The sequence below is a fragment of the Amblyomma maculatum genome, chromosome 1 (genome assembly GCF_055883805.1).
Source record: "Amblyomma maculatum isolate TAMU_Amacu chromosome 1, ASM5588380v1, whole genome shotgun sequence".
In the NCBI taxonomy this organism is placed as follows: domain Eukaryota; kingdom Metazoa; phylum Arthropoda; class Arachnida; order Ixodida; family Ixodidae; genus Amblyomma; species Amblyomma maculatum.
Genome location: NC_139344.1, coordinates 208,876,668 through 208,900,965, shown reverse-complemented (window position 1 = coordinate 208,900,965; position 24,298 = coordinate 208,876,668). Strand labels below are relative to the sequence as shown.

Here is a 24,298-nt window from a genome sequence, read left to right as displayed (position 1 = left end):
CTATATAGCGCAGGATTGAATAGGAATAGAATATTTGTAGTAATATTCGTTGCTTTTGAGAATTGTAGAACAAAAAAAATGCGAGAAACAATGCGCGAAGCACCGACGGTGGTACCGTGGTACAGGGAAAACTTGTAAAGTGAATATTTAGCTGGTAAAAGACACAACACCAATCTCCGTTCATTATCATCATCGGCATGATTACACCCATGACTAGCAGGGCAAAAGTCTATCCCTTATCGCTCCAATTAATCCGGTCCTTTGCCAGCTGCACCCCCCCCCCCCCCCAAAAACTTCCTAATCTCATCCTCCAAGCTAACTTTCCGCCGCCCCCTGATATGTATGCTTTGTTTTGTCTTTTTTTTTTGTTTTTGTTTTTTTTTTCATGGAATCCAGCCGGTTTTATTTGACGACCATCGGCTTTCTTGCCTTCACATTAAATGTCCTGACAATGCCCCCCCCCCCTTTTTTTCACTTTCATTTCGACTAGAATGCCAATTATTCGCATTTGCTCTGTGAGACGTTCTGCCGTTACAGCTATTACATTCATTTTCATAGTTATCTGCGTTGTCCTCAGTTCAAGCTGAACCCTTTTCGTTATCCTCCAAGTCTTCTCTCCGTCAGTCAGTATGGTATATAAGATAAAGCAGTTACACTCTTTTCTCATGACGTTTAAATGGCCCTTCATTATCTGAGAATGTCTGCCAGATGCGCTGCATTCCATTTTTATTGTTCTAGTTATTTCGCTTCTGCGGTCCGGATCAGCGGTCATATACCTCTCCTAAGTATAGGCTCATTCGTTTGCCACACAGTGCCTCGCTACATACCCTAAACTGATGATCCGTTTCGAAGCTGTTGAACATTATTTTTCTGCGTATTAATTTTTAGGCCTACCGTTTTGCTGCGAGTCGGGACTGCAGCAGGGCCCATCTCCCTATCTCATCTGGAGCGCCATTTCCTCGTACGGTGTCAATAAAGGACCTCCGTGCCGAGTCAGACTCAGCCTCTTTCGTCTCAAAATTGTGACGCGGCCGTTATTCAAGCAGCGTTCAAATGGATCCATACAATCTCGCTGCCAATTTAAGTGAAGTTAGTCAAGTTATGCTATAGTAGTTTGCAGAAGGGATGTGAACCGAACCGACGACATATGTACCTCCAAGTGTAGCCCATGAGATAAAGGCGTCTAAAACTTTCCCAAAGTGCCAGTCTTTCATTACTGCCGAGAGCAAAACCACACCCCGCCGAGGCATTACACGTATGACCCATAGCCTCCGTTCGCATCGAAACAAGGTTGCTAAAAATGCCTAAGCCTTGTTGCGTCGTCCAGTCTCGGAGGCCATGTATGAGTACTGCCACACGAATGGATCGTAAGCGCGGCACTGAACCCATCGTACCGCGCATACTGATGGTATAGGCAGCGTCGGTGTGGTCCCTGTTTTTAGAATAGTCGGGAAAATACTACACAACGGGCATTATTAGAACCTCGTGCCAATTATTTGGAAATATTTGAGACATATTCGACTCCAGGAATATACATTCGCACATCCACTGTTCCATATCTTCCCACTTGCCCTGTTTCAAGTGACTGAGGGCGACGTCTCCTCTCAAGCCAGCTTCTACTGTAGTTTCACCTGAGTTTTAATTGGATGTCAGCCATATCAGACCTGTTGAACGCTCAGTCAACGCCTCCCGACCCAACGTGCATAAAAAAGTTCTAAAGGGGCATATACACATTGCGTACGTGCGGAAGAAACGAATTTCGTCGTACAGCGTCGCGTCGGGAGCATCCTGACATCATTTCGCGACTTCAACTTTGCGCTTGTTGGAGAGCTCGCCGCAACAGCGACACGGGACACCGGCGGAGTTTAGACGGGCCCAGCCCGTACAGGTTAACAAAGGCGTCCGCCGCCTGTGACAGCGCGGGCGTAACCCGATCGGCCACCGCAGGTCCGCGTCAGCTGCACCGAGACAGACCGCGTCGCGTAACCCGTGCCTGTCAGCGCCAGAGCGATCGAGAACCCAGCGCGTGTGGCGGCGACGCTCAGCGGCGTCCTCCCCCGCTGCCTAAGCAGTGCCAGCCCGAGGGCGGCAATTTGGGCGGCAGGAAGCAATTAGCAGAGTCCAGCCAGCCGAGAATGAGGGCCGCGGCGGAAGCGGCTACTCTCATAGCGAGGCCTCCTAAGCGGTCATGCACGGATCAAATCTACCTGGATGTGCACGGCCGTGCGTGGTGCCTAATGCGGACACGCGCTCCCCTCGGCGCCCAAGTCGGCTTCGCTGCGCTGCCAGGATCATTTTCTCCGCCTTGGCTCGGATGCTCGGCTTAACGAGCGTCGGCCGCCTTGGTCGCCACGGACCGCGACAAAACAGGTATACGTATGAGCGCAAACGGCGCACGTGTATACAGGAAACGCGCGCAAAAACAAGGAGACTATTTAGATGAAGCTGGTTTCGAGGGGGAGGGGGGGGGGGGGGGTGCAGCATCGCTAGTCTAGAGTTTATGCCCTCCCTGTGTTACACTGCAGTTGAGAATGTTCAGACATATACCCGCTCTTTGCAGCTAGCATGCGTAATACTTCCTTTCAAGAATACAGAAAAAAAACTACCCCCCCCCCCCCCCCCCCCCCGCCTCGGGCTGGCGCAGTGATTACGGCGCTCGTCTGCTGTTCCCAAGGGTACGGGATCGAATCCCGGCTTCGGCGGCCGCTTTTCGGTGGAGGCACAAAGCGAGGCGCCCGTGTGCTGTGCGATGTCAGTGCACGTTAAAGAATTCCAAGTGGTCGAAATTTCCGGAGCCCTCCACTACGGCGTCTCTCATAGCCTGATTCGCTTTGGGACGGTAAACCCCGCAAGCCGAACCAAAAAAAAAAAAAAAAGAAGGACTACCAGCGAGAATGTACAGATACAAATAACACGAACAACAGCATATGTCACTTTCCCCCTCGAAGAGCGTTCTGTACTCGAGATCTATAGGGAAAGCGTCTTTCGACCAACGGAGACAGAAGGAGCTCGGTGCTGCGGGAGAGTAGCTCGCCGGGCGAAACAAAACGCGGCGATTTCGAGGGAGACCGTGTAATGAGGGGGGCAGCGTTGCTCAGCAGTTGTTGAGACGACCAGTCCATCTCGGCCCAGAAAGGCACCCCCGGGCCACTCTGCGCGAGGGAAGCATCGTTTACAGCAAGTAAAAAGGGAATGGCAAAAACGGCGGGGCAGAAGAAAGACAAGCACCTTCGTCCTTGCTCCTCGACCCGGCAATTTGGACTTCGGGAGGTGCTGGTTCGGTACTGTTGGCGAAAGCGTTTTAGAAAGCACGTGATTACACGCGACTGATGGTCTAAGAACGCGGACGGCGTCTGTCGCTCGCTAGTCGAGGGTGTGGTGCGATCATGGCAAGTTAGACGAGTTCTAACTTCTCACAAGTTGAAACTGAGGATTCACGACCGTATATGATGTCTGAGGTGTGTACAGAAGATGGAACATACCATGTCGAAGATCGATTTTCCCACACTGCTATTTACGTCTTTTTGCCGTCAATATTTAACGGGGTGTCACCAGTGTTTGTGCGAGATATGAACACTTCACTTGGGCTTGACTGCAACTGGGCCTCTGCAGATTTAAAAGCGTATAGCAGGAGGTGCTGGTCTGCATTCTGCTAGTCAGCGTGAAAACGGCCCTGAAAGAGAGGTCGGTGCGACAACGAGTAACGCACGGCGAACGCGAGTGCAGATGCCGTTTCCGCGTAGGATTGTATTCTGTCGCGTTCGGGAGTTTCGAAGTCCCGTTCACACGGCGACCGCCGGCGGAAAAGCGCCAGGCGCGCTTCCGGCGTGTCCCGAGCTCGGCCGCCCGGGCCCGAATCGCGCGACTGCGGGGACGACGCTTCCTGTTATGTCTCGGCTAGCGCGCTCTCTCCGACGCGCTATTCTCACGCCGGCGCGCGCGCGCGTTTCGCGAGGCCTGCTGACGTAGCGCGGCGGCCATTTCGCGCTCCTGTGCGCAGGGCGTCGCTCGTGGCGGATCTAATTGGCGTGCCTGCGCGCACTTTTCGCTCTCTGCCCGGCCGCTCATCCGCGCCTGCTGGAACGCGCGGCACCCTTTGGAACACCGAAGCATCAGCCGCACGGGCGACGACGGAAGGACGGAGCGCGCTGGCGAAGCGCCACATCCAGCGGCGAATCTCTGCTGGCGGGGAGGCTGATCAGCATCTGGCGGCCTTGACCGGAAACTCGCACATATGTGCCGAAGAGGCGACCGAATGTGCTGAATGCTTCGCCACGGTGACGGGCGCCTCGCTTCACGCTTTCGGGTAGCACGACAGGCAGGAAACGAACTGTTTGTTCGTATCACGAAATGAGCATATCTGTCGCTCCCTTGGGACCTGCTCATACCGAGGCAAGCAAACTGCCTCTTTGATGGCTGCGCGCAACAGTGGAACGCGTTTCTGCGAACATCCCAGGAGATGCAGCAGCCTGGCAACGAGAAACACGCGCGTCGCGTCCTATGAAGAGAAGGCGCACCCTGCCGACGCGCCTCAGCCGTGCAAATCCTTTGTGCTGTTGCCGCTCGCTTAGATCTCTTTCCCGTCGAGCTGCGAGGAGGCGCGTTGCCGGGTCAAATTATAGATCGCCTCCGTCCTTTCAAGCCCCGGTAGGAACCGCTGTCAATCAGGCTGGCTGAATGAAGTTGGCCAGTCGCATACATGGCGAACACCATCATTATCCTCGCCGTTTGGCGACGCTTCGCAAATAACAACCAGAGAGCGCGAGCGATGGTGCGCGGCGATTCGCGCGATGAATTGCTCGCCGCGCCTGTCGAACGCGCGCGGCAAACTGCCCGCGGCATTGTAAAAACGAAGCTGGCGCGTGTTTGCCGGTCAAACGGACAGAGTCCCGATGCGTTCTGCGCGAGGCCAATTTCGAATTAAGTCCGCCTGGGCTTGTGACTTCCTATTCACCACTGCTCTCGTTTAATTTTCGTGGTGACTTCTTTCGCGCCCGTCGCTGACAATTCCATCATGTACGATGACAAGTTGATTTTAGCATCCGACCCGCGTCTCATTGTCTTGCGATGCGCAATATGTAAGACTTTGCAAAAGTAAAAAAAAAAAAAAATAAAGTAAACAACACCTAAGTATATATGCTCGCTCAGAACAACACGACAGTAAGGAACGTGGGTGCCATTTATTGCCTTCTCAAGGCAAACAGTGAGAAGGCGCTGCAGTTCTAGCTTTGTTTTTCTTCGATCTTCTTCCCGAGTGGTAGACTGCAGCTTCGAAAGAGGGAAAATGTATTTATCCTCCTCGGCTGCATTGGCGGGGCAGCATTTCGCGGCCTTCCACTTGGGGCCACTGAGCATTTACGAGCACTTTGTGTGCTTGGTCGGCTGCTTTACTGCGCGCCCCCATAGGTGTGCACAGGACGTTATTCCTTGCGGCTGGCTCTTTGTCCTCGTTTACTTTAGTATACAGCTTTGTCAGCGTCACAGAATATCTATACACGGTGGACTATCTCACGTATTGAAGGAGAGAAGGAAAGCCCTATCTTTTCAGCGCTTGGTGCCGCGGTATACTTAATCAAAAGTGCTCGGTGAAAGCTTGCATATAGACGTCGATTTGAAGCAATGCACCTATAGCCTACCCAAATAATATTCAGTGACGGTCTTTCGCGTGCAGCACAGAAGCATGCAGTTGTCAGTATGCTGAACGAGACAGGCGGAATGTTCAAGCGCAGCGCAGTTTCGCGTTTCTGCCTAACGATTCGCTACAGACACTCAATTTATGTGTGTAGATTTCGCCGTTAAATGAAAAATAACAGCTCACGTAACATAATACAGTCAGCCGAGCGTTCGCGTTGACTTGTGTAAAGTCGGTGCGACACATTTGGAGAGCAGTAATGGAAATTATTACAACAACGTGCTTTGATAGGAGCAGGTGCGCAGCAACTGCAGAGCGAGATGTGTGGGATTATAGAGCAACCGTGAAGCCATATGCCATGGTAAGTCGCTTTATACACAAAGGCTCGGATGACACGCAGCCCCGAACCCCACACCAGGTACATAACGAGCGCGACGCCACCCACAACATTTAGAGCAGAAACTTAAACATCGGCCAGGTGGCTTAAATAGGGGGTATAAAAAATACAAACTCCCCAGGGCTCTGCCCCGTTCGCGTCAGCCCCAATACTAACACACTTCTCTGCGCGGTGAAATGACAAGCAGCGCTGATCTGCTCGGTCCACAAGGGTGAAAAAGAAAAAGTTGTTTGGCGAAGAACTCCACGCTGTTTACCGAATGCAGAAGAAATCGAGAAGGCGTGCGGGCGGTATACGTGTCGTCCGCATATTATACGCCACTTTGTCAAGCAGTGATTAGGCATTTGCGCGTGCGCACAAAAGGCTCCGGAGAGAGACAAGCGAAGAAGGAGCCCCCTTCTATAGAACCTAAGTGTTTGCGGTCGAGTGGATTTTGAGCGGCGACTCGGGAAGATGCGAAGGTGTGTTCGAGGAGCAACCGCGCCCTCTGCGGTGCAAACCAAAAACGAGACTGCTTTCTTTTTTTGCCAAAATAGCACCTCTCTCGAAACAGTCGCGGTGGCCGGCGCGCGCAAAGAGCTATACGCAGCAGTTCGAACCACCCGAACCGCAAACGGCACTCGTACGACTGGCCCACAGAGCCACGGGGCCGGACGACGGTCTAACGGTGGATAATTTTGGGGTAGACGAGTGCCTAATGACCGGGGCATTCATCAGCGGAGAAAAGGGGGGGGGGGGGGGGGGCAACACCACCATCGGCGGACGCTGCCCTTCGAAGGAGCGCGCCGGTTGCTGACCCGCTCACCACACGCAAGGGGAGGGAGGCGGGGGTGGGGGTGGGGGGGGGGGGGGACTATGCGTATTCGCTTCATACTGTGCCGCATAGCCAGACGGAGAGCCGAAATCGTCGTTCTGGGTGCGCTTTTTTCTTTTTTTTTTTTTTTTTTTTTTTTTTTTTTTGCGCTGGTGGACTGGAGTCTGCTTCGCAGAACACAATTCATAGTGCTAGTTTCAGATCTACTTTTATCCCGCAGCTAATCCCATTGGTGGCTTTGCAGGCATAGCATACTTTCAGATTGCAAAACGGGAATCCAAGCCCCGAGCAAGTGTAGCGTAGCTGCTGCTCGGTGGCATATGAGTTTTATTCCGCGGCGGTGTGCGTGGGTGTGCGCTCTCGCGTTCCCCATGCCGACGAGAAAAGGGTGTATGTACGCATACACCATTCTGTCTTCCACGAAATGTGTTCGCTTCGAGCGTGCGTGAACTCGCACGCGCAGCTGAGCCTGCATGCGTGCGTTTGCTTTCCGTGTGCATGGATGCGTTCCTGCGAGGCGAGCCGTTCTGTGGAGTTCGCGCAGCACACGAGTGCAGTGGAATGCGCGGAGGAGGTGCCGACAGTGCGGCCGCAAAAAGCAGTAACCGCGGCTCCTCGCGGAATGCTAGCCAAGCAAAGAGGTCCAGTTGGGCGCGGCCTCAGGTGCAATTAAAACGGACGGAGCGGCCGGGTGGGGCTGGCGCGTGGGGCGAGGGCGGACAAGGGTCAGGTTGGCGCGTGGCTGCCGCCAGGCGCCATTCTAGGGCCGACGCCGGAGCGGGGCCACGGAGGCCTTCTCAGTATACGAAGCCTCACCCTTCAGGGAACTGACTGCACGGTGTTGTGAGGGCGGTGCAGAACCGCGTCGGAACGTATGCTGTGAACCGTGCGCGAGCAACATTTTGCAGGCAGCTGTTCAACGAGCCGTGAGGTACTTCTTAAATCTTGCGGGCACGCGCATGAGATGCCACTTTTGCTAGTCGACAAAGGAAATGTATGCCCGGTGGAGCCACGACATAGATGATGTGGATCGCTGTGTACGCGATTATGTGCCGGAAAGATCAGAAACACTGAAGCCTCGAACGTCATTGCTCCTCTTGTCAAAACCTCTTACGGTAGACCACACCCACGTGTTCGGCAACCGTTATACCGCCCCTGACGTCAACCCGCCGACTTAAACCAGCGACCCGACCCGGAATTAGGAGGCGTATTAGTTTTCTCTCTTTTGGATAGCACAGCCGTCCAAGCAAAGTGAGATTGTTGAGCAGAGTGATGCACAACGTGTCACAACGCGTGAAGTTCGGTATACCGCGCAGTATTGGATCAAAGCACCAAGTGCTTAGGGCAGCTAATGTTATAACAGTCACGTTCCTCGCGTGCACCCCGAAGAAACCACCCGGTGTTGAAAGAGGGCTTTTCTGCGGTCGGAGGAGCGGTTCCGCGAACAGGATGCACCCAAATGAATGGAGGCTTCCGCTTTAGCATCGCGCATTAGAAGACGCACGCGATTGCAGCAGTTGTGCACGCAGCTCGCGCCAGGAGCACTGCGGCCGCGACCTGAGCGTCGGCGCACGAGAACACCTCCGCGGCGGCGGGCCGACGTGCCCGGGACCACTGGCGTGCGCGCTCCCTGGCGGCGCGCATTAGACGAGCCAGCGTAGCGTGACCATGCAGTGAGCCGGTGTACTTCCTCATGGCTGTTTTACACCGACACGGACGGCTTGGCAGCTGCAGCAGCGCCGGCCTGTGTACACAAGCCGGCCCGGCGCACTTGCTCGGCGCGCGTGCGCAGCCGCGAGGCGCCTCGGCGATTGCCGTCATCGGGCGCCTGATGACTGTGTTGGTGCGCCCACGGATACGGCTGCGCCCACGAACGCCGATAACGATCGAAGAGGGCGGCTGCCGTCTTCGATTGAGAGGTTGCTCATACGGAAGCGACTGCTACAGTTCGATGACTGTGGTCCTCGATGTCCTCCAGCCGCTTGCTACTGCGACGTGCCGTCGAGAAGCTGGTGCGCCTAATCGTGGCCCGTTCCGGTCGTGGCCACGTGGCGTCCGATCGCTGCACCAAGCACCTGCCGGTCTTCTAATTGATTGCTCCGGCCTTATAGCAAAAAGCGTGCGTGCAGAGGCCTCGCCGGACATCCTCGGATGGCTGTTCTAAGCTGCCGACTCCGAAGGCCTCACTTCGACCAAGTCATGCTCTCTGGGACTTGTGCGAGAATAGCAGTCACTCGGACTTGAGAAAAGAAAAACTGCCTGCTGATCGTCACCTCGAAGAGAAAGAAGTCTAATGACGGTCAAATGAAGGTCATCAGACCCAGCGCTTCATGAGGCAAGTGAACGCGCAAGAGGGGTTGATTGGAACTCGACATATCACCGTGGCGCAGACTCGATGCAAATCGTCGCAAGAGATGTCCAAAGGCAAGCGGTGTTCCGATCTGAAGGCGTGGCGCCGAAGGTCGAGCAATAAAAGGTAACTGACTGAGGAGCTGCATTGCAGCGTCCCAGTCTTTCTAGCTGAACAACACTTAAGCATGGCAAACACCAAGCTCACTAGGTTTTGCACCTCACATACTTGAGTAACGCTCGCCCTTTGCAACAACGACGTTTCGTCAATGTGTTGACCGACAGAAGCGAAGGGGTAGGGTGACGCACCAATCACTTTGAGACGAATATATCACATGCTTTTCCCGAGTGCAAAACCGTATCTATCGGGTTTCATCACTGGCTGCATGCGCAGGCTCATTTCTTCAAGGTCTGGGTTCACACATCCGTGGGACCCACTTCGCCGTGACGTCATTAAAGGGACGCTAATCTCTCCTGAGCGTGAAAGGCATTCGCGGCCTTCGCGCACCGATAAGTAACAGCCTGGCTCGCAGCGGAGTGCGCTCCCCCGTGGCCGCCCTTGTTCGCGCTGCGACGCGCACCTGGGTCCAAGTGCTGCACAGGAGTATGCCCAACACCGGTGGCGGATAAGATAGCCGGCCTCGCGAAAATACTTGACCGCAATGTTGACAGCTGCCTATCTGCGGTTCAGGGAAACACTGCCTGTTTACTCGGCCATCGCTGCGCGGTCCTTTGGGCGGCGAGCACTCGGAGCGGAGACGCTGCATATCTGCAGGTTAGTCGGTCGCGCCTTACATCACAGCGCGATGTCCAATCGGTTCATTGAAAGTTGCCCAAGGGAGCAGTATACGAAACGGGGTGCACCTCGCAACGCGGTCAATCCATGAGCGAAAAAAAAAAAAAGGGGGGGGGGGGGAGGGGGGGACTGCCTCGACACAGTGGCTTATCGCGCTCGATTGTTGATTCCAAGGACACGGGTTCGATCCCGGCCGCGTGTCGATGTAGGCGAGCCTCAGGTGGTCGCCCTTCGTGCACGTACTATACGGCGTCCCTAAAACAGCTGATATCGCATAAACCAAATAAAGAAGGAACTCGGAGTCCTTCCATTATCGCTTTCGATACACCACGATGAAGGGAAAAGTGCCGCACGCTTTCCTGTGCAATGTTAAGCGGGTTTGCGCCAGTATGGCGAGAATCAGTGAACGGCAGCTACACAGTTATGTACTGGTCTCATGTTACAGTGCGAAATGGAGCTAATCTCATCACTGTAAAGCCTAACCACTTCACGTTTTAAGACCACAGCAGATTTCATAATCTGGTGAAATGGTCTATGCGTATCATGATCACGCGCCAAGACTGCTGAAGGCCACCGCTTCAGGAAGTGAATAAACCGCAAAAGAAAATGCGATAGAGGCGAAAGATAGTATACATGTGAATGCAAGACAGCCGTGCACAGAATGGACAAGCCACGGAGCGATAAAAATAAAAATGAAACGTGATTATACAGCACATGAAATCGAACTAACATTCACTACCTTGCAGGTGTTTTCGACTACCCCAGAGGACAAAAAGGCAGAAGAAGGGCAGGGCCTTTCGTCTGCCTCTTTCACAACGGAAAATGAACACTGACGCATCTGATAGATTCAGCCGCTATAACAAGCAAACATCGGTCTCCCTTTCCAGCTGCAAGCGCAATACTGCAAAGCGTTATCATGTCAGGGAAAAAAAACAGCAATAATGCATAACAAGTTTCTATAGTTGTAAATTTTGTCATATTTAGGCGCTCGGTCCCTTCATGGGTCACGACATCTCCATAATGCAGACACATTTAAAGTAAGGGCGTACGGACATAGTGACTTCTGCCACGTTATAAACATTAAAAGAAGAAAAAAAAGATCAGAAGAGCGTTGCGCTGAAGAACGCGCCTCCAATTCAGCTTCAATCAAGGGTGGCACAGGCGTCCTCCGCGCGTGCAGACGCGGGCGAACGACGGGAGAAGGATAAACGCAGCTGTACTGACCTTTCCACGTTCCTTGTCGAAATCGCAGCAGTCCACGTAGCCGTTGTGGCACGGGCTGAACACGAGCTGCAGGTTGGTGCCCGTGGCGACGAAAGCCTGCGAGGGCAGAAAGAAGAAGCAGCGGCGCTCAAGGGTGCGAACCAACGGAATGAAAGGAGCACTCTCCAACGAAAGCGACGCAAAAAGCACTTTTCTCCCGATAAGTCACGACAAATGGCTTTGAAAACATCGAAGAGCACACAAAAAAGAAGACAGGACGACCGAACTCCCCCAGTCTCCAAGCGTTGTACGTGTCGCCAAATGCTGGCAACAAGAGACGAGGAGCCGTCCTTTTGAACGATGGCCGCGACGCCCCGGGCGGCGGGAGAAGCCTTGCCGCTCGCAAACGGCGGCCAATCTCGGTTGGGATCCAGGCAAAGTGGCCGCCAAGAAAACGACCCGTGGGTGCCGCGAGGGGCGGCCGGTTTTCTTTGGCTTCAGCCGGCGACAAATTGGCCCGTGTGTGCGGACGACGGTCAAAGCGAAGCCGACGCGTAGCGTGTCCCCGCGCGCAGACACCACCGCACGAGTCGGGAGACAATGCGCGCGTCGCTTCGCCGGGGCCGTCACGCGCACTTGAAAGGGGCCGCCGCGCCTCAATCGGCTGAGCAAACCTTAAAAGCCTCCTCGCTCGCCAGGGGCGCCGAATGCACGAGCCTCACGAAGGCACCGGAAAAGTGAATTGCAAGGAGCTTGGGAGAAATTGCTGGGGGAAAAGGAGGGAGCGTATACCCTCTTAGGACCCGATGGAGGAAATGATAGCAGTGATTGATTTTGAGGACAGCCAGAGCTTGTACGCAGTCTTGACACCCAGCTCTCCCAAAACACCATTTATACGAGCTACAACCGAGTACTGTCGTGGAGCGAACGTTTAGCCAGGATGTCAAGCTCACGCAGCGACGGGGCGCGCAGTGTCATCTCTAATCCAAAAGTTCAAACACTTCACTATCACATCGGCCTCTCATTGGAAAGCTGCTCAGGTTTGTATGATCTCACTAGGTGTAAGAGCAAGTGTGTGATGCTTAGATTAAGCTCCAGTGGCTACAGTTTATGTCCCCGTTAGGTGTGTAAAATGTTGGCCCACTATGGTGCTCCTTGTCAGATGCCAAAGCACGGTTTGAGGCGGCGATCGGACGTTCGTCAAACGTGCTGTTAGCGCACGCGTGCCTATCTACTGCGAAGGATGTTGACGAGTGTCGAGCAAAGTTCGTGCCCCGCAGGGCCTTCGCTCAGTGCCCGGGACCTTGGTGCCAGGCCCGGAGTTGTTGCTAAGGGCGGCTCCGTGGGCGGAGGCCACGAGTGCCGATAACCACGCGCGCGGGTGGCCTCGGTCTGCACACGGTGGACGGCATAGAGACATCTCACGCAGACCGGCCAATAGTATCGGCCGAGTTGCTAATTGCGATGTTCAACCCTTCTTCTCAGCATGGAGCCGGCTGTGCACCCATATTCCAGCACCCTGCCTGCACGAGGGGAAAAAGTGAGGTATCGCGGAGCGCGTCACGGGGTTGGTTCGGAGCAGCCTGACTGTCGGCATTCTCCTGTTTTCGCACACGCTGCGGCCTCGTTTTGAGCAAGTCGCGAACGATTGGACTAATACGTTGCTCGGTGTGTTCGTATTAGCCATTACTGTGCCAACTGAAAAAAAAAAAAAAAAAAAAAAAAAATTGTGCTTAAAGCAGCGTTCAACAAAGGAAGGAGTTAAAGAACGCATGCAGCAAACCCAGGCAGAATGCGCGCCTTGTAACAAAAGCTGGATGTCATGCACGAGGCCACGCGATACGAGTGTGCGCAGATAAACACGGTGTTGCTTCATCCTCACCTGACGGTCGCGTAAGCTGTGCTGTTTGCTTGACACTCCAGTGAGGGAGAAGTGGTTCGCAAGGCAGTTTCCGTGCGCTTGCAGGCCAAACTCTTCCTTTTCAGAAAAGAAGGCTTAGCTCGGAAAGAACAGAGAAAGCAAAGGGACGCAGGACGAGCCTCCTTTTCAGATCAATTAGCTATACCTAAAAGCCCGAACTTCTTATGCCTGGAACGTGGTATGCTGAAGTTAAGTGCTCCGTTGTCTCGACAAAACGTGGCGCTCTAAAGTCGATTGCATTCCATTGTCACCCCATTTCTTCGCTCTAAAATGTCGACCGTTTAAGCCCGCATATTGAAGACCGTATGACTAGGCGCCGATGACGCACGCACGAATCTGCTAAGCAGACGTACATGCAGAAAACGACCGCGCATGCCTATTCGATCCCCTCGTGATCACGACGAGGGTCCATCGCGACGAGGTGGCTATAAGCACGTATTCGTGGGTCCTCGCCACTGCGTACGTTGGACTAATGAGTCCATTAGCGTCATTACGCTATCACGGCGCGTGAGCGGCGTCCGAGCTCGGATTTGCGCACCACCCTCATCACTCGGCGCCAACGCGGTGGAGACAGCCGCTCTTGGCCCGAGTCGTGAGCGTGCCATTGTGACAGGGCACGACGCCGTGCGACGCTTTGGCTGCTCCGACAAATAGGCGTGACTAATGGGGCCGTCGAGTCACACGCCTGGCCGCCCGCATAAACTGCCGCGCGGGAAAAAAAGGCTACGCGCAGCTTCCTCCGACGAAAAATCGCACCGACAACGCGGATCCGTGGCGCACCGGATTGGGCGAAACGTCTTGAATAACAGCAGACGTATTAATGTCGGCCCGAGATTGAGGAGGGCGCGATGTAATCGCCCATTCGGAAGGCCGGAGTGAAAACGCGCCGGTTCCCGCACGCCACGCGGAGAGCGCTGGACGACGGACGCGGAGGCAGAAGCGCTCGGGGCCAGGTCTAATTGCATGTGCAGCATTTGCAAACCGAGTCGGTGATTGCCGGCGCGCTGTAATGGCGGCCGAGTTCGCGAACTTGTCCGCGGGCTGGATGCGGTGGAGAAAGATGGCGCATATGGGTCCGCTCTCAGTCGGCCGCCGTGCCAGACGGGAGGAGCCCGATCGGAATGCGATTAGCGACGCTCGGGGCTTCGCGCCGCGGACCAGCTCTCGATTGCCGCCGTAATTGGCAAGACTGTCCCCTTGTGCCTCGACCAGTATAAATGACCGCACGCAGCATCATGCTAATCGCCGCCCGGCAGCGACCGCTGCGGTTCACAAGCAGCCATGCTACCAGACATGCGTGCTGGGCTCTAAGCGAAACGTCCGAAACTTATACGCCGCGCGCTTTCCGCCTGATTGCGAAAGCCCGTAAATCCGTATAATGAAGGGAGCAAGAGAATGCCCAGCTGAGTCCCGACAGAGGACGCTGGCCTACCATGCGGGCTTCCCCCCGTGCAAGCTACGTGGGAAACGTGTATTCTCTATGCCGGCTGTAACTATCCGTGTTTCGACTTATACGTATGCTGGCAGATTAAACTATTATTCCTACCTGTTTGGTCAAGGAAAGGGCTACTCGAGTATATCGAAAGTTTGATGTAAAGCCAATTTTCTTCCTACTGATAATGGTGGTAGACGAACAAAGTAAAGACGTTTGAGGTCGTGCAAGTATATATCTTGGCACCTGCACCTATATATCATAAATGACAATATGCAGAGGAGTATTCGCATGGAAGGTACAATTACGGGAGCTGAGGAGACCACGTGCAGGTATAAAAATGGCGGAGGTCTTTTGATATATATATATATATATATATATATATATATATATATATATATATATATATATATATATATATATATATATATATATATATATATATATATATATTGTAAAACAGGTATTGGGCTCCGATATGTTCAGCGCCTGATGCTTTGAAGAGAACGACAATCATGTTAACGCGCGTGACGGTCAGGAAAGAAGACGACAACGAAGCTCTCTCTTCACTACAGGTATTAGCAGCCGGATGTTCATCACACACATTATACTGTAATAGGAGTCCTTAAACAGGGCGCTACGCCGTCAACAATCAATGGAACGTTCTGCGATCAGTCGTTGCACTTCTGTAAGCGCACGCCCGAGCGTCGGAGAGAGAGCTTCGTTGTCGTCTTCTTTCCTGACCGTCACGCGCGTTGAACATGATTGTCGTTCTCTTCAAAGCATCGGCGCTGAGCATATCGGAGCCCAATACCTGTTTTACAATATATATATATATATATATATATATATATATATATATATATATATAGATCAATCAAGGGGAAATGAGGGTGCTCGTTATAATACATGAATGAAAGAAGCCAACAGTCGACGAGGCCAAGGAAAGCGTTGGGGATGGTATCTTTATGGTAGATACCATCCCCAACTAAACAGATTACATTACTAATTTCTGTGGTTATCGAAGTAAACATTTAAAAAAAAAAAAGAAATGACATAAAGATACCATCCCCAACGCTTTCCTTGGCCTCGTCGACTGTTGGCTTCTTTCCTTCATGTATATATATATATATATATATATATATATATATATATATATATATATATATATATATATATTTCAGGACCACAAGTGTCATAACAAAATATTCAAATTGATAACTGTGAAAAAACATTAGTGTCCTCATGTGAAACTTACGAATGAACTGTATGTACAGCAAACGAAGCGTATACATTTAAGACACCGAAAATTGGGACCAGCACACATATTTGAGGAACGAAGGGCTCATCGTGACAAACGTATACGTTAGAAGTGAAGTCATTGAAACGAAGGAAAGCACGGAGGGTGCTTTAGCCTTTTATATTTTAGGTTATCGTCGTGCGTTAATTACTAAATCATCATTTTTTACTCGAAAAATAATCGATTCGAAAACGAGAGAGAAAAAAAAAAAAAATCTTAGTTTGGACGCCAACTGGTCATTCGTATACTTTCTAGCGTTCACCCCACAACCCAAGAGCAGTTATATTCTACCTGTATATGACATTAAGACTGCCAAAACCGAGGAGTATAGCATCGACTAAGAAAAAAAAAAAAAAAAGCGGGCACTCGGTGAGACCTACATGTATGACAGAAGCTAGCAGTCATTGAAAGCAAGGAGAGCATATAGGAGGCCGAAATGATTACCACAATTACACATCAATCAATATACCAAAAATGAAAACATCCTTCTATGTTCTCCTTGGCTTTATGACTGTCGACTTCCTTCGAATGTACACTGTACGTCTTAACGAGCCTCTTCCCCATCCTTGCTTACTTAACGAAGGGTTTGGTCCTGGCAGTCTTGATGCCATGGGCCCTTCGATCACTCTACGTAGCATTTGCGGTATGCAACAGGAAGTTCCACATCCGACTCTGTGGGAGCGAGTGATGCTGGTCTCTAAAGGACAGGTAACACACTGAAAAGTAGAAGAGTGAACAGCCGCCGCCGTAGCTCTGATAGTATAGAGCAATGTATGCGCAATGTGAAAGTCGTCGGGTTCGGTTCCCACCGGCTTGATGTGATTGTTTTTCCGTACGCTTTCTAATAAATCATCTATCAGCCACAAATGACCGCGCTACTGATTTCTCATCGAGCAACGTCACACTCACACACAAAAAAGAATATTTATTAACTTTTAATTCCCGCTACACGTGTGACGTCAAACTTTTCCGAGCTGTCCGAAGAGAGAGAGAGAGAGGAGGGGGGGGGGGGGGGGCGGGAGGGAGGGAGGGAGTATCCTTTGCAGTAACCCTTGCGAGGCCATGGCGTCAAGCATCAAACGATCGAACTTGCCTAAGCGACAGCGAAATGCGACGCTTGCATAAGTGGCCGCGAATGACTGTCGAAACGTGCTGGCGTTGCATAAAGTGGTCGCTTATGCATTGCAAAGCCGCTTTCGCTGCGTAACACTGCTGTTCACGCGCTCTCCTCGCATTGTATAGGAATGCTGCGAAATCTCGAGAGAAACGCGTCGCAGTCGCGTCCCCACTTTGTTTACTGCACGACCGCTCACGGTGCGCGCCAATAGGATTGTTTTCTGATGTCGAGAGCTGCCTCTCTTCTTTGCTCGTGCCCAATGTTATGTACTGTCAATAACGTATGCTTAAAGAGGAGACTATATATTGTTTTATGTGCCGTGTCTTTCGCCACTCATGAACATGCATACACTGACCTGGACCAGACATTGTTGCGAGCCATTTATGTGTAATGAAAACGAGGCAAGAAAATGCGTGTCTACTCCTCCGATCTGCATATTTTTCTCTGTAATTTCTACAGCGTGCTAGAAGAAGAACGCGTTGGTGCATGCAGCGGACGAGCAACGTTGGCGATGATCGCTCAAATAGCGCGCCTTCGGCCTACATCCTGCAAGGTACAGCGCTGCCTCTCTGTTGAGAAGAGGGCTCGTAAACACACTTTTCATTTCTTAAGAGCACAGGGACCAATACAACACACGTCAGATTGGAGCCATGCACGATTTCGAGGCATGTATTAAATAAACGCAAATGAAGGTCGAATAGAGTGAATTTCTTCAAGAGCCATCAGATATCCTGCTCACTGAAATACTTCTTGCTCAGAACGCTGTTCTCTTTTTTAACGCTAATGAAAAGCGAAGAAAACGATATAGGTAGAAAATTAAAAATATTCAAGAATTAAATGTGCGGGGGGGGGGGGGGGGGCAAGAATAGGGAACCTCATCCTCCCCCCCCCCCCTCCTATTCAATGGCAGCACTAATTGGCTTTCAGCATGGTCGAAATGTGGAAGTTACTTTTAGAAGCGCGCGGCTCGACCTCATCTTATACGTCATCAGCAGTAAAGAAGTTTGGAGAGGGGAGGTATACGAGGAGGCGGTTTATGCGTGTTCCAAGCGCGGCAGGTCACTTATAGCCCGTGCCTCGATCTGGTTGAATAATAGGAACCATGGCCCAGCACAACATGGACGAATAATCCTTAACTTCTGACGATTGAAGCACGGGCTTTTGTTGTTGGTGACGCTTCCGAACAGATCATATCGAAATTGTCAAAAGAACATTCAAACGCTATCAGCCAAGAGTCAGACATTAAATTTAAAATGCCAGAACAAACGTCTCAGGTTCAAAATTATTTTTTTTTTAAATAAACATAATAGGAATCAACAAGATTTCCTTAGTTGCCTAGACCTGTTACTGCAACATGACTAATCGTGTCACTATATGAGACACGACGCGGTAGTTCAGTAGCTTTAGAGTTTACGCTGATAAATGTCCGTCCAATTGCAAGTGACTAGGATGCATTATGTCAACTACAGCCGCCATGCGTATAAAGGCCGTTTTGCATGATGCGATGGTCGCCGCATTGCAGCGCGATTTCGACCGGTTTGCGACAGAAATGCGCGTCGCCAAGTCACTGCGACTGCCTTCTAATGAGTGTGTCGCATTGCCGCACAGTCAGTGCGATCACTGCGAACGGGCCAGTCTTCAACCAGCGTATACGATTGTAAGAGCACTTCACAGGAAACGGCGGAGTGGAAACCATGAAAACTACGGGCACGACACCAAGAATTATTTTGACATGTTTATAGCCGCGCGTCCGCTTGACCGCGTGCTTTCAGCTGATTGCCTGATCGGTCGAATACTGCGCGATTGGTTGTTTTGATGAAAAGCCAATTGATCAAAGGAGTACGAGCGTAAAAGGCAGTACTTATCTCCATTTTGGGTGATCTCTATCAAGACCATGCATGCTCATATCACAGCAATACATAATAAGTCCTCGCGGTTGGTACACTCTTAATCTGGTTTCACGTACGCTCCACTTATAAGCGGAACATTTTTTTAAAAGTTCCAATTATAACTGGAACCTATGTGGAACCAGATTTAGAGTGGAGAAGAGAAAAAGCTTCAAAATGATTTTATTATGCCGCGTTATGTTTTAAAAATTGAAGAAGCATTGCTCGGTGGGCCAGTTAGTGCACGATACGTGGGAAAAAAAACTAGTACTTATCCTTGTGAACGCGTCTGCTATTTTTGTTTGTTTAATAAATTAAGTCACACAAATAAAATAACGGTACAGCAACGTGCTTGACATTTATTTTCGCTTAAATTACTGCTTGGGAACTAAAGGCCACTCGCACCCCACCAACTGAATTATTGCGGCTCTCCAAGCATGTGGAATGGGCACCGCGAATGGCGTCGCAGCGACAGTGCGACGACTGGGCCGCATTTTCTCATGCACATCGCACAATTGTGAACAGCATTGAAACCGAATAGCGACGTGTCGTTGCTAAGTCTTGAGTTGGAGTGAGAATGCGCAAAACGTGTTTTGAATTACAAGGCGGCGAGATATAGTGCACACTATACTCTGTTTCATACATCAAGTGCAACACTACCAAAGCTACAGCTCTTGTTTGCGCTCTCCGCATCCGCGATAAAAAATAGTGCCTGCTCTTGACGAGAGAAAATAATAGTTGCTTTGTCTGCAAGCTTAATACATTTTACATTTGCCATCAACTTTATAAAAAGCACCTTTTTTAGGGAAAAAAGGTCGGATTAGGCTAATTTGTATGTTTTCTTATGTCGTTTTTGTTCGTGCCGCGTTTGCTGCTCCGCAACCTTGCCAGCTGTACCACCAGATGACGCTGGCTGTGCCCTCCGCGCTGCACATCTCTTTTTGAGAAAATGGTTCTTTGGTGCGCATTTTTTCAATAAGATCCGCTCTGTGAAGATGTCTAAGCATGCGAAGTATGTTATTGCAAACGTGTATGCTCGGAATAGAGCCCGTTTCGGCAGGAACCACTCGCCTACAGAACGAGCGCGTAGTGATACGCCTCCTGTTTTTTTTTTTCTTGCGGACTACTTGCGTAGCTTTCGCTGCGTTGCACCTGATGTATGAAACGGAGTATAATTTGCAAGAAATTGACGCCCTTCTGTGACTGATGAACACGAAGCAAGTGACAAAAAGACCTTCGCTGTGAGATTCTAAGGCGCCAGACTTGAACCTGACGTGTCTTGCATAATCGAGCGCGTTGCGTGCCACCGTTCGGGGGATAAGATTCAAGGCTCGACAAACAATTAAAGGTCAGCTCCGACTGCAGCCCATGCAAGCCGTGACGTGTTGGGTCGGTGTTTGTGCGTCCTTTGAACACGCGCCAGGGCTGGCTATCTCCTGTTTGCGTTTCCGGCGCGTGAAGCCGTCGTGCTCCTGAAGCGCCCTCCTCCACACAGAGGCAAAATGGCATGATTAGGGAAGGTATTTCTACAGGACGTGCACTATATATACAGCCGTGCACGCGTTTTATTAACACCTAAAAAATCTCGCTATAGTTCACGGGGTGAACTACGAGACGCGCTGCTCTATAGAAGGCTCCATGCATGCAGGAGAATGACGAGTTGGGCTATTTACACTGTTCACCTTAATACACAAAACACGGCGAGCGTGTGCTGTGCGATGTCGGTGCACGCTAAAGAACCCCAGGTGGTCGAAATTTCCGGAGTCCTCCACTACGGCGTCTCTCATAGCCTGAGTTGCTTTGGGACGTTAAACCCCACAAACCAACCAACCTACTGTTTACTATTCTAAGTCCTTTGCCATGCACCCTGGATTTTTTGCTTTCAAGAACTACGTGCAGGGCCTTTGTAGCGTTTCCTTTTCCTTGCTCTTGGGCCAGTTGTGATTCGTGTCGTTCACCGGATCTTACGTCACTGGGAACCAGCGACCAACAGCAGCACAAAAACATAAGGGTAACTTAAACTTTATGCCTGTGAAGGTAGACGCACCGGCTCCCGTCTGCGTATACTGCACTTTGCAGCTCACTTAACCACTAATCCCTTAGTTAGCGCGTTTGTTATGTCTCGCATATTCATTAGCATGTGGAGTAGTAGGCTACACAGTTATTTGAAAGACCAATTAATAAAGCCCAATTTAACAAAAGCCGTACAAATGTTGCTGAGTGTTCCAAGGGGTAGCGATATCTTACACATCGACCAAGGGTCCTCAAAGGTTCCATCCCACCTCCCCATCCGAAAGGAAGACAGCTCCTGCCCTGTGGTGTTGTGACGCCATGTAGTATATAACCCGCTGACCAATCAGACACCTCGGCTATTTCATCGTTCACTATATCTGCCAGAGTCATGCCCCTGATTTTTCGCTCACAACGTCGGATTTTTGTGCAGAATGGGACGCTATCGCAGTAAAAGAAAACGAAACGTTGCAAAATACGGTGTTCTGTAACGTGTGCTGATATCACACAGCACAGACGAGCCCAGGGGTGTTCTCGAAGAAATGCAGCCACGGCGGACCGGAGCTGACCATTGGTATCAGCAGTCGAATGATACAGCCACTCGGGATAATGATATTACGCCACATCAGAGAACGAACAGGAGAGACTGATAGCGCCGTGCACCATATGTTCAGTCAGCATTAAGAACCAACTAAAGTAGCCCGCCAACATACGTCACTGAGACACCCCATCACGGAAGGTGTACGCGCATTACTGATGCTTCATAAAGATCTAACTGCATCCTTTCTACAGGGAGGGTGCAAACGGTTTGAGAATTTCACTGCACCTGCATCAGTTCGAAGTGCTGATGGCTTGGCATCCGCCCGAAAAACTTCTGTGACACGTTAACAAATTCGCTTACGTTTCAGTACGTTCGAAAAAATGTTTGCGACGAAGCCATAGCCAGAGAAAAATAAACGTAAACAAGCGCACTAGCAGCGCGATGGTATTACGCCGGCGAAAGAAAGAACCACAAACAAGGCGCGGACGGGCCCCTTCCCGGCCACCCGCGGCGTGTGCACATCTGAGCAAACATGGGCTCGCTTACCACTTCGGTGTGTCCCTCCCGGCAGGCGTTCTGGAAGCGCACCTGACGCTCCTCCAGTGGCCTGTCCCGGTAGCCCGTGTATCGGATCTGCGCACGGGGAAAGTATACGTTACACAAACGTAGCGAAAGGCGTTTGTCGATGCGCTATACGTATACATCATTGCTCGCGTCAACCCGTTACCTGGCCCCTGGTATCGAGCACAGAGTTTTTATTTCAAAATATCTTCGACGTTAATTTGCTTAATTGTGGAGAACGTATTGTTGCCCCCCCCCCCCCCCCAAAAAAAAAAAAAAAGTTGGAGGACACTGCTGCCTATTCGTCGAACATGGGCAATGCAGTTCACGATGGGCTGTATGCGGAACGTCATCCACACATGCAACCTGTGCATAATACCTGACGAATGTAATTTCAAGCTCACGTGAACGCATATTGACGGTGATCGGGATGCCAAGTAGTGCGTACGCTCGCAATGAGCTATGAAGTAACTTTGGCAACGAGTGCCACTGACAGCATTTAACGCCATACTGGAACTTAGCTGCAGCGGATGCTGGCGTATACCGCACTTTTGGTGTCAGCCAAGAACGGAAGACGTCGAAATTGTGTTTTGTTCCGCTCCTAATGTATGCCCTCCGTTCTCGGCAAATACCAAAACCATATTAGGCGTCTAACCCAGTTTAAAACGGAACATCCTTCTCAGCAATACTTTGAATGACAGTGTACTAGAGGTTAAAATATGATCTTTAGCTGCGTATTATAGCTTCCAAGCGATTACAGGAGCACTTTCAGACTGAGGTGATCATCAAAATATATATACTGGAGTGAGTTGATGCACCGACACGCCTCATGGGACCAGATAAATTTATCCCCTTCGCGGTGAAAACAGTGATTTCTTTTCCCACAGAGAGTGAACGACCTGCTTAAATAAGCTGTGGAGCTAATGAACGTCACATTCAGTTAAAAAGCGTTAAATACGATGATGTTGAAAAGAAGGACGCAACGGTGTTTACGCCTTCTCTTCAGCAATTACCCGCCTGGCAACAGAGTCAGAGGCCTTGGAGGTTCTACACTACGAAACTCAACTCTGCTGTGATTCAAAATCTTACTCTTGATGCGAACAGAACGCATCGATTTCTAATAACACAATTGAGCTGAACTTGATACGCATAGGTGTCACAGGGTCAAAGACAGCAATACTTGACTGAAGAGGCCGCTCGCACCACGAAACGAAAAAAAAAAAAAAAAATTAAGTCACGTGTGCTTCACCTTCATTAGCTTCAGTGATTTCATATGGTACAAGCCCTTACACGACATTAGAGGCATACAAGCAAGTACATGCATGTCCCAGACAGGCACGTGATTAAGGAGGTTAATGAAATTAACAATATGTCGCAGTGATTTCAAACCCGGTAGAAGATCGCACTCTACAAAGGTCCCAACACTTGGCAATAAAAGAACGGCAACAGTCCTCGCAACAATTGTACAGCGGTGTAATAGACGCAGAGCATTGAACGCACACTGTCATAGGAATACTGATGCGACCACGATCGCCAACAGCGCGTACAGTATCTCGACAAGCACAATGATCCAGACGACGGGTTAGTACCACGGCGAACGTTTCTCGATACAGCCAGTGCAAGGGGAAACGCACTCCCGTATGGCCGTGCACGTGACTCAAGAGTCTAGTAAGTGCTCTTTGGGTCTGGACAGACAGTATCGCTGGGGCAGCCACCCTGGAAGCACCAAGGTGCCACAAGGGTGGGCCAGCCTGCAGCGCGGAGGTTACTTTCGGACGTACCTCGCACTCTCTGCTGAGGCGCCTGAAGAGCTCGTCGGACTCGAACTTCGCCTTCTGGTCGGGCACCACCCGCGGCATCTTGAAGACGAACCGCGGGAGTTGGTCGAAGATGCTCGGCGTCTCGAAGGGCAGCATGTTGGGCTGCAAAAGGCAACGGCCTCCAGCCACGATCGCCACTTCGCTGCACGGGGTCCGGCCGCCCGCTCCAACGGTGCACAAGAGAAGGGAGAGACGGTATCACGCGCGCCGCTCGTCCACGATGCAGCAACTCGAGTGGCGAGCTCGGCAGCCAGCAGCTCCCCGCCGGCCGAGCTAGGGGCGTGGCCTGCTCGCCTGGCCCCCTCCCGGCCCGGCCGCCAATGGCGCTCGGGCGCCGCCGCGATTGGCTCGCCGCTGCGGTGCCACTGCGGCCGCCGCGGGGCTACCTCGGGGGCTACCCGCCGAAGCCGTGTTCTTTTCCGCGGCGCGCTCTGGCTTGGCCGTGCTTTTCTTTTTATTTCTCGCTTGTTCCTCTTTTTCTTTTCTCTCACTGCGCGTTCGGCCCAGCGGCTCCGACCC

The 24,298-nt window shown here is 51.4% G+C and overlaps 1 protein-coding gene across 1 annotated transcript in view; it reads right to left on the bottom strand.

Annotated features, from left to right (window-relative positions):
- Nucleotides 1–23,998, bottom strand: part of LOC146205479 (protein big brother-like) — a 57,587-nt gene extending 33,589 nt beyond the window's left edge. Inside the window, exons 1-3 of the mRNA XM_084590171.1 lie at nucleotides 23,741–23,998; nucleotides 21,945–22,031; nucleotides 11,213–11,308 (exon numbers count right to left, since the gene is read on the bottom strand). Coding sequence (XP_084446297.1) covers nucleotides 11,213–11,308; nucleotides 21,945–22,031; nucleotides 23,741–23,875 — 318 coding nt within the window. The 5' untranslated portion in view covers nucleotides 23,876–23,998. The remainder of the gene's footprint in view (nucleotides 1–11,212; nucleotides 11,309–21,944; nucleotides 22,032–23,740) is intronic.
- Between the last annotated feature and the right edge of the window lie 300 nt (nucleotides 23,999–24,298).